The 11,011-nt window shown below is 34.1% G+C and overlaps 1 protein-coding gene across 1 annotated transcript; it reads right to left on the bottom strand.

Moving 5' to 3' along the window:
- Positions 1–3,956: 3,956 nt before the first annotated feature.
- LOC101311095 (AP-2 complex subunit mu-like) lies at positions 3,957–10,733 on the bottom strand. The gene is made up of 13 exons (XM_004300199.1): positions 10,367–10,733; positions 8,989–9,166; positions 8,431–8,521; positions 7,653–7,747; positions 7,393–7,482; positions 7,262–7,310; positions 7,048–7,186; positions 6,357–6,473; positions 5,570–5,660; positions 5,343–5,485; positions 4,907–5,021; positions 4,411–4,455; positions 3,957–4,337 (listed from the first exon to the last, which is right to left on the bottom strand). Exons 1-13 carry the CDS (start codon positions 10,447–10,449, stop codon positions 4,257–4,259), a joined length of 1,317 nt encoding a protein of 438 aa, XP_004300247.1. The 5' UTR covers positions 10,450–10,733; the 3' UTR covers positions 3,957–4,256.
- Between the last annotated feature and the right edge of the window lie 278 nt (positions 10,734–11,011).

The following is an 11,011-nucleotide window of genomic DNA, read 5'->3' as shown; positions in this document are numbered from 1 at the left end:
GGGTGAGTATTAAGAGATTAGAGGTGTATATTTAAAAATTTCTCATATTGTAAATACAACAAAAAAAGAAGTACTAAAATATCGACGATTACGGAAATATCGGTGGTTAGAAAAAATAAAAATATCAGTGGATATATCGAGAAAAAATCGAATACCGAAAATTTTATATAAAAATTGTATATTCAACAAAATATAGAATAAATATAAAATATAGAAAAAAAATATGACAATTAATATCGGTGCTTGTAAAAAATAGAAATTTCGAGGAAATATCGTGGAGATTTTAGTCCTTGCAAAAAAGAGTTAGATTTTTATCAATGTGTAGAGAAATTTTATTCACACATACCAAATTTCTTAATGCACACTCCTGTTTTTAAGACATATTTTTAATACAATTTTACCCCTTCAAAGAAAATGAAAAAAAAAAAACTTAGTAAGCAAAAAGATAAAAATACAAAGGAACAAAAACTTTCACCCTTATATTCAATCAATATCAAGGTAGACAAGTAATTTATCCATCCATTTAACAAACTGCTTCTTCCAAAAAAAAAATTGTTCATCCTTTTTATTTTATTTTTAATGAATTTGATTGGTTGAAGTAACAAATTCAATTTGATGCTAAACTTTTGAATTTCTATACATATGTACGATTCTAAGAAATATGCATTCTGCAAACTTCCTAGTGATATCAAATTTTGGTAGTATTTCGATTGATTGAAAATCTTGGAGGTTGTTTGAATGAAAAAAATAAAAAAGATAAAAGAAAATTTGTAATCACTTTGTCTCCAATTCGATTTGCTTACTAGTTCGATTTGATTTTAGTTGAAGAATTAGTAGTATTGATTATAGTGATGAGAAAATAGAGTGATAGATTATAAGAACAACTTACTTGGAATCGGGTTGGCAGAAGGAAAAAGATGATGAATTAAAATTTAAAAGGATGTGTATTAAGTAAAATGAAGATGGCATAAGAGGAAGTTTGAAGAAAAAAATTAGAACAAAAAATAGAAAAAGTGTGTATTAAGTATATAGGGGTGTGTGAATAAAATTTCTCCGATGTGTATTCAAAGAAGAGAAAAAAAATATGATGACACAAATTTTAGAGTTTTAGAGGAAAAAATAGAATTTGATGATCATCGATAGCTAATACGATCAGTTTTCAGTGGTTCTAAGATCGGTTTTTGGTCCAACTAGTAATGTATTGGACGCTTGCTTTTCATGTCACTTATCAAAGACATCAAAAATAAACATCCACAAACATACGATTACAAGACCAGCCTTTGGACAAGATTAGATTGGGATTTTGAGCAAAACATATATGACAGTCGGAATAAAAATTGAAAAAAAAATTGATATGGGAATGATTCGTAAGCTCATATCTCCCCTTAGTTATCAAGTTAAGAGTTAATCAAGATTTAGTTCTTGATAGCAAGGTGTGACTCACATGCATTCCAATAACTATATGGATCTTAATCAAATCATGAGTACAGCCGCCCAACTCTTTATTTAAAAAGAAAAACATAAAAATTAAGTAAAAGAATTACAACAAAGCATCAACATTAAGCAGAGGAATTATAGAAGCAGGCATGTAATGAGTGAACCAAATACAAATCTGCTAATAAGATCGGTCATCTGCTACCATATTTGCTTCATAAAAGACATGGTCAAAGATGATCTGATTGTTGTTGTTGCACTATTGTCTCCTCAAATCTTACGCACATTGACAGACACAACATCTGTTATCACACTTGAGACCTTTCATTTTTCCTCTACATCTACATCTTGGAAGGCTTGCAATACAGTCATTCAAACGAGTGCACGGTGTCCCGGTACTTGGAGGACGACACGTTCCACCAGCTTCTGGAGCCAAACTAGGCCCAGATGAAGGAACAAGAATCTCGGTTAATTCTGCACTACACAAAAGAGAAGGAAAAGAAAAATTAATTGTTACTGCATATATATGTACCTCGATAATTGCATGCATTGTTTCGGAACTAATACTTTCTTATTGTGACTGCCTACTGATCGAATAGCTAGCTATAGACTGAAAAATGCAGTTGAGGAAGTCCTAATTTTACAAACCACTTGCATTGAAAAATATGCTAACTAGCTAGCTAGTTTATTGGTTTGAACTTTGAAGACATGCCATTTGATCGAAACGAAAGGTAAAGAGAGATATTTACCCATGCATTCAGCAAATAAGATGAAAGCTATCAAAACAAGTGTGATGATTGGAAGCTTGGACATTTTCATGATCTTTTTTGTCTTGGAATCCAACAAATGCAAACGATCTTGTAGGGTGAGAAAGTGATTGAAAACATGCACTTATATAATGAATCATTGACCATGAAGATGATGGGTAATAGGTAATGAAGTGATATACAATAACTCATAAATCTCTCTTACTTTGACAAACAATTAATCCACAAATACCATCAGTTACAGATTGAATCAATTAGTTTTTCAGTCTATTTAGTGTAGATGCAAGGTTAACATTTTTAACAAAATATTAAATAATCTATAAAATCTGAAAAATAAATATATTTTTAGTTTGGTCAAATATGTAGACTAATTATAGTCTCTAGCATCTTCCTACTTTAGCAAAGAAATTGATCTCTTAAAACTAGCTTGGGATAGATAAGAATCCATGATTTTTATAGTTGTCTCTACATAATGTACATCTTTAAATTTACTTACTTGAAATGAAAAATAATTATGAATTAGAATGAAATGTGAGAAGAAATGAATTGAACCCTGAGTAGTCAAGAATCGATTCTTGATAGGAAAATGAGACTTACACCTATCATGATCCTTCATGTGTTATAGTAAGTACAAGAATTTGTTTAGCAAAGAAATTTATCTCGTTAAACAAATTAAGGACATACATGAACTTATGACCTTCATGTAGTCGTCTCATTCATGATTATGATTAATGAGGATATGTCTTATTAAGAGCCTTGCACCCCTAGCTAGTCTTTACCTAGGCAAAATCACTGTCCTTCGTCCCTAGTCTTCACCCTAAAGATGCAGAGCATCTCCAACTGGTTAGATTTAAACCCTCAACTTTTTGGATCCGGATTCTCTGCTTGGATTTAAATTGCTTGGATTTGCTTGGATGTCTTATAACCATTAGATGGAGTAAAGATGACATAACGGTCTTAGATTGTACTCAATCCAATGGTTAGAAGTCATTCAAACAAGTCTAAACAACATAAATCCAAGTATGGAAGCCAAATTCCAACTTTTAATGACTCTCAAAGAGTCAAAACATAAGAAGGAATCCAACAGACTAGCTACTTTAACAAAAACTTTAAAAATTTGTTAGTTTTGAGATAATTTAGAACTCCATCAAAATAGCTATATGCGGTTCCATTTGATCACGATATCCTTTACAGCAACTAGATGCAGGGACGGTGGACTGGCTTGTTCAGTGTCTACCTATGAACATTGTGAATAAGTTTGCACTTAGGCTTAGTGTGTTACCAATGCATGCAACTTCACCATCCCTCTCAGGTTACATGTATGTTTGACGGTTCATGAACGGATGAACCTATTGATCATTTGCTCGAAGTGCTACCGTCTCTTTCTGAACTTGCTTGCCTGTTTCATATTGGATTTTCCTATTAATCTTCATCACGGCAATACTAAACAAGGTCTTCTTTGGCCTCTATAGTGTTCTCCTGCAATCAATATGGAGCTTGATTGGTTCCCCGTTAGCTATACTCCTTCAAGTTTACATTGCTCGCTTTAGTGCCAAAATTAAGGCCACATGCCCACATCTATTAAGATAGCCAGGCATCGATTTACCTCATTGGTTCTTTTCCCTTCAACTGGTTGGTGTAAAATGATTCCAGATGTGCTGGTTGTATCAAACAAGGTATTTCAGAGGAGCTTGAACTTGCAAATTGGTAGATACAATGTAAGCCCATGGAATTTTAATCAACTCATCAAACATTGCTTACAATCTCATGATTTCATAAATGAAAGGTGTGCCAAACGCAACAAATTTGTCATAGAAAAAAGAAAAACAATCAGAGCCTCATGTACCAGTTCTAGAGTAAACTAGCATGTACAACAGGATATCAGACAAATTCACCACAATCATATTGACACAATGACAAATCAATAAAAATTCCTATGATTTTTCCTTGTAATACAAACTCTTCAATATCTTATCATTCAACTCACTTAAAAGTATTCCTGCATCCACCGTAAAATCATCTCAAGTCTTCACAGCAGCAATCCTGTATTTCTCTCTAGCACCTAATCTCATACGAACCTGCTTTGGTGATATAGCGAACCCACTCAACAGTATTGTAACCACTTTTCTCCCATACCTGCAAAAAGATAGATGAATAAATGCAACGTTTTCGAGAGAAGGCACAACACTGCTGTGAGTCCAGGCATTACCTTGAGAAAGCGTACACGTAAACCAGATGCTGTAAACATTGGAACCTGTATAAACAATTGCCCAATAAATCATCTTCTTTGAAGAAGGATGGAGAGAAGAAAACAAATTGAATGCCATAAAATGTATACCTACATGAAAATGACATTACTTGACGCATAAAGTACTAGTTCAGGAAATGGACTATCAATCAAGACAACTGTATTATTACACTCAGTAAACTATTATACTTCCGACCTAATCTACGCTATCCTCTCTCAAGTGTTTTAATCTTACAGACTAAGTTCCTGAAGTAACATGCAAGTATTTATTCTTACCATTTCCTTTTCGAGAGTGTGAATCAAATATCCTAGTGTGAATCAAATATTTAGTTTAGAAGTTACTTAAATGAGATACTACATAGGAGGTTAGAAGACCTTTTGGGATTATCCAATAAATGAAAATGTGTACCCAAAAAAAAAAAGTTATTTGAAATAGTATTCATAATTAATCAGGCACCTGGAACTCCATCTGAATTGGTGGTCTTGTCCAAGACTTCTTTTCTGTCATCGTGGAAATCAGCTCAACTTCCGCACTTAGAGTTGGCTCAGTTTGCCCCGGAAACTTTCTTATCCTACATATTTGAATAAAGTTAAGAGCAATGGAGTGAAAGAAACGAGTCCACACACAATCATACAACTCAGACATAGATAAAATTTCAGGCAGGCTGAGGGCTCCTCTAAGTACCTAATATGCCAGACAACTAACCATCATATGAGCCTAGAATGGTAAGTTTAATCTCACCCTCTAGTTAGCTATGCAAATCTATAAGGGACAATAGTACGCTCTTTTTAATAGAAATGGCATTGCAACTCTTAAGAGAAACTAAATTGTGCACAATTTAATTGTCCACAATTTAGGATGTTACAACTCAGAAAACATATTAAACACTCACTTCCAAACCAAGCAATCAATAGCTGCATTGTACTTCGCTCGACCAGATGTCACTTGAAAACTTGTTTTTGCTGTTTGTTTTGGCACAGGAATTTTGATAACAACCCCAAGCGCAAACATCTTCGCACCAAAAACACTCTTTACCTGAAGAGCACAAGTACATATAAGCTATATCACACCACAAACTTCTGGAACAGCAACCTTCAACATGTGAAGAAGCATAATTACCTTAACATTTACTTCAATGCGGGTTCTACCTAGTTCCTTAATTGTGGGCAATACCCGGAAAGGAAGATTCACACCCTCAGTTATACGGTACCTGTATCACATAAAATCAACTGTTTAGAGAATTACTAGTCCGAATATATAGACAGCACTACTAAACATGGTCTGTGACTCATACTGTACTACACATGACATTCTACATGGGAAAAAAGGAAGTATAATGATGAAATCATGAAAACAGTCACCCATGCAATATGTGCAGGATTGGTAGGGTGCAAATTCTTTTTTTTTCTTTTTTTTCTTTTTTTTTTAAGTATAACTCTACAACAGTTGTCCATGACTTGTGTTCATTTAACAATATTATAGAAGATGTGACTCAGAACACCAGATGATACAAAAGTGCATATTGGACTCCATGCGTGAAGGTGAAATGCTTATAACCATGCTTAATGAAACACACTATCAGTTGTTCAGGACTTGTGGTACATTTTTTAACAATAGTATAGAAAACGTGACTCAGAACACCGGATGATACAAAGATGCATAATGGACTCCATGTGCGAAGGTGAAATGCTTATAACCATGCTTAATGAAACACACTATCAGTTGTTCAGGACTTGTGGTCCATTTTTAACAATAGTATAGAAGATGCGACTCAGAACACCAGATGATACAAAAGTGCATAATGGACTCCATGTGCAAAGGTGAAATGCTTACAACCATGCTTAATGAAACACACTATCAGGTAATGAGCTTAGCAGTAAGAATTAATTTTAGAGCATGAACTTACTTCATCAATTCAAATTCACCATCAGGTGGCACAAAACTAACTGTCTTCTCTGAGTTAAACCTTGTCAAATTTACACATTGATGGAAAGTAACATCATCGAGCTCAATAGTTTTTCCACTGCAAAACAACATTGAAGGTCAAAAATAAAATAAAATGAAAGGAATGACAATCGGATCAGAGAAGTCCAACCCCAGAAAGACCAAGACCAAGGTTTCAACATGCTTACCAAGAGATCAGTTGGAAAGGAAATATAAAAGGGCACTGAAACAATATACTGAAAATATAATATAAATGCATGTAAAGAAAGGAATCAAGTACAAATGACAATTAATAATTAGATCTCCCAAGAAAAATGGATAGGAATAAGAAAAATAGTGTTTAGTATCCTTATTACAATGAGAAGCAAACATGAGTTCTGCATATAGCTTAGCTTTTCAACACCAAAATGTTTTGGTGTGGCTCAACTAAGAAAGGCACTCAGTTACCAGTACTCTTATGAAACCTTAGTTTCTATCTCTTATAAATATAGTTTAAATGTTCTTATAGTGTGAAGAGTTAAAAATAGACTATGGGCTTTGATTATGTTATGGCATCATTATGGAGAACTGAGATCAGAGAAGAAAGATTATTTCAGTGTGATCTTCTACTTTTAGGGGCAAATGTATGCTCACAATTTTAACATGATATATACCTTTTGGTAGGACGAGATTTAAGTTGTGACTCTTTCTCAAGGCCAATCTTATCATTCAACCCTAACTTTAAATCAGGCATTCCAGAAAGAAAGCACTTCATGAGAATCTTCCCAGTTACATCACAGCGTAGAACACTACCTACAGTCACCAAGATTGCTTATGAGTAACCAACAGAAATTGTTTGTGCAGAGAACATCAGAAACACTTGCCCACCTTTGGAAGACATCAAAAGGTTTACACTTTCCACAATATCCAAGAAGACCTGCATTGATCAAGGGTTAGAAATCTAGTTGAATGTCAAATAATAAATGAAGAAAAAGTCCAACAAAAAAAGGTTGAATCACCTCATTCTTTTTATAAACAAGGCCCTCTCTCCGCCAACCAACAGCACCTGTAACTTGTAGAGTTGCATTAGGGACAGGTTTATCTGTAGGCTATTTTTTTCCGGCACCAAATTGACAAGAAAAATAGAAGTCAGAATCTAATATTAAGATATCAATTGAAGGACAATTAAAAGCTTCTGTCTATTATTTGAATCTACAGAGCAAAAATCCTAGATGATTGCATATGCATTTCCCAACCCTGGAACATTAAAGTATCTTACCTTAGAAGAGAATGGGGAGCGCACACCTTCCTGAGTGATGTAAAGCTTTAAAATTTCTGGAGAAAGATTCTGGGGATAACCAAAATCCATAATTTCTGCAATTTAAAGGTTGATCTCAGAGTTTAAATAACCTTTTATACTAACTACAAGGAAATTATATGCATGGTCAATCCACACCAGAACATGAACTTTACAGATACAGTAAAGAAGCAATGCACAGATGACATAATGTTACTCATTTTAAAATCATCATATTCCAAACGAGCTTAATTGATAATCAGTATTACAAACTTCCACAGTATTTTTTATCCAATACATCAAGTACGTCCAGTTATGAAGGCTGTTGGGAACAATACTCATCTACTAAGTACTAAAGAACACTCTTTGCACAAATCCATGTGTGCAAAACCACAATCAACTATTATGTGCTGCCATGTTACAGCATCAAATCTTGTCAAAGAGGATTTGTTGTGCATATGACTGAGAATTATGGTAAGTACTTGTGCACAACAGTTACCAATAGTGGCTTCTTATATCATGAAGTTCTGCTTGGTTTTACTTTGTAGTTACATCCTAGTCTTCTATAATACGTATACTCAGCAACCAAAGTTCATCCATTTACACAAGATTCATTTTGTGGTGTCTTGTTACATTTCAGCTTTCTTCACTATTATATTAGGTAAACTCGAAAATCAAGAAGCATGAGCATACATAACAGATATAAACAAATAAATAATAAATAAATAATTAATTAATTAGAGAAATTGTGATTACTTACCGTCCAACAGCTCATAAATCAAAACAAAATTGTTACGAATTGCATCTTCATCAAAAGCCCCACCAAAATAAGATTTGAACAGCGCAACAGCCTGCAAGCAGAAAAGAGTACCAGAAACATCTACCATTACTTGCAGGTTCACAGACAATGAAAATCCAAATATAAATCCGTGTCCCTAAATTTAACTAAAAAGGTTCATATTACCAGTTGGAACTTTTCTGAATAAGAACTTAGAAATAAAAATTTATGCACCCCTTTTGGAACATATTTAGCGAACAGATAACAAAGGGCAACGATAAATAAATAAATAACTTATAAAAAATTTACCAATAAATAAATATAAATAAAATTGTTACTTATAATTGATGAAATAACTTAATTAGCTATTTGTCATTGTATAAAAGATGGCAACGAGCTAAGATATCAACTTATTGAGTAGAAGAAGCAAGTTTCCGGTTCAAAACTAGCCATATTGGTAAACAGAAGAGACAATATTCAATCCTTATGTACACACTATGCAGAATCTGCAAAAATTTAGGATAACAACGTCCTCATTACCTCAACAACAAACTTGAAGGCACAAGCTACATTCGCATTGCTGCTGACTACAATCACGATGTAAACATTGCTGATTCTCATGTAAAAGAAAGAGCATCCACCAATCTGCCGCACAGGACATGTACCAAGCTCTTTTGTTTGCATTATATGCATTCGGAAAGCATCCACCATATTTCCCCTGAAAGAATAAATTCAGAGTTGTTGCACACACTACTGGCTGGATGAATTTTAATGGCATAAACATGTAGCCAACTACAGAATAAAGAACACAAACATTTGCATACAAAGAAAAAATTTCCACAAGATGGCAAGAAGGCCTTAGAGGGTGCCCTTCAAATCCTGAGAACATTTATTTACTATTTTATGTGACCTTGAAGTCTATGACACACGTGCCTCTTGCCTTCTCAAAAAGACAGTATTTCAAACACTTTGAGAAGGCAAATCAAATATCATTCCGAAACTAACATCACACTAAAAGTAAATTAATGTCCAAAAAAGGGTAGCTCACTATTGGAACCACCACCACAAGTAGACTCTTAATTTTCATCATCCTCCATATGATCATGCTTCTCTTTTTTTTTTCCCTTAGTTTACATTAGATTACCAATTTACCATTACGCTAAGGTAAAATTCTATCAAATGTGTTACTCACTATTGGAACCACCATTACAACTATCCTCTTAATTTTCACTACCAGCCATGTGTTCACTCTTCCCATTTTTCTTTGTTACTCATAGTTAACTATAATTGTTCATGCACATAGATTGGACACAAACAGAAGAATCAAGGCAAGTGCCTTAGCTAACAGTAATTTAATTCTTCAGTTTTCAGTTCTCAGTTCTCACTTTCATCCTAAATCAGTTGTACTAATTGACCGGACCTCATCCCTATCCTGCACACTAGTTCATGTACCTAAGATCTTAACAGAAACCTATTAAACTAAAGAAGTGACTATTCTAAGTTTCTAACAAAGCTTCGACACTACTAGTTTTGTAACAGAGCTTCAACCCTCGTCAATTAGGAATGTTTCATACCAAAAGCCAATTAGGAATCTTACATTTCCTCATTCTTACTACAACACTAAGCTGATCTCACAGCACCATTTTATCAACTGCATATACCGCATAATATTCACTACCGTATCTCCGAATCCAACACTCACAACATTTCCCACTTTCGATCTAAATTTCAATTCCCAACACTCTAAACAATCACATAACCACAATGTCCCCCATATAAAATTTCAAAAATTGATTCGAACCCAGATACATTAAAGCAGAAACAGATGCACCCATTGAATAAAAACCCCATTTCTGAATCAAATTACATCAACAAATCCAAATCCTAAAGCTCTGATGAGAAAGAGGAGGGAAATTACCCGACGTCATCACGATAGAGACGGTTGATGAGAACGTCTCCGCGGAGGTTCAAGAAGTAGACGGCGGAAGCGGCCACCGGCATCTCTGATGCAGTGGATCCAGACCCAAATCAACGGCGACGGAGACTATCAGATCTGCGAGATTTGAAAACTGAAGGGGGTTTGAATTGCGAGAGTAGACAATGGCGTTTCTGCTGAGATGCTATTGAGTGTTGGTGAAGAACAATGTGAGGAGAGAGAAAGGAAGCTAGTTTTGGAGGGTTGATTTGAAGAAGAAGAAGAAGAAGAAGAAGAAGATGAAGAAGTCGGGGAAGAGTTGCAGTCAGAGAAGTTGGTCTTCTGCAGTTTTTTGTGTGTAAATTGTATTCCACGCGTGGCTGCCAGCTACTACCTTAAAAAAAAAAAAAAAACAAACCAATTTCGAACTAATTTATAAATTACCGTCTTAAATTTGTAATAGCACCACCTATCTTAAATTATTAATTAAATATTATAAATTTTTTATATATATAAAAAAACACGTTATTTTTTCAAACCGTTTGGTCTAATGAAATAAATTATAAGTATTTTTTTATGAAAAATTTACAATAGACTTATTGTAACATATTAGTCGCCTCATCAATATAGACAATTTAATCTCTATTT

The sequence above is a fragment of the Fragaria vesca genome, linkage group LG5 (assembly GCF_000184155.1).
Source record: "Fragaria vesca subsp. vesca linkage group LG5, FraVesHawaii_1.0, whole genome shotgun sequence".
Lineage (NCBI taxonomy): Eukaryota > Viridiplantae > Streptophyta > Magnoliopsida > Rosales > Rosaceae > Fragaria > Fragaria vesca.
The sequence above is the reverse complement of the archived record's forward strand: the minus strand, read 5'-3'. Positions and strand labels throughout refer to the sequence as shown.

What these genes read in the sequence shown, in the direction of transcription:
- LOC101311095 (XM_004300199.1), bottom strand. Translation starts at nt 10,449, where the DNA reads ATGCCGGTGGCCGCTTCCGCCGTCTACTTCTTGAACCTCCGCGGAGAC. An exon ending in GATTTATGAGCTGTTGGACG is followed by an intron (nt 7,748 to 8,430) that starts GTAAGTAATCAC and finishes TTTAAATTGCAG; the next exon opens with AAATTATGGATTTTGGTTAT. An exon ending in TACGTGTACGCTTTCTCAAG is followed by an intron (nt 4,338 to 4,410) that starts GTAATGCCTGGA and finishes ATCTTTTTGCAG; the next exon opens with GTATGGGAGAAAAGTGGTTA.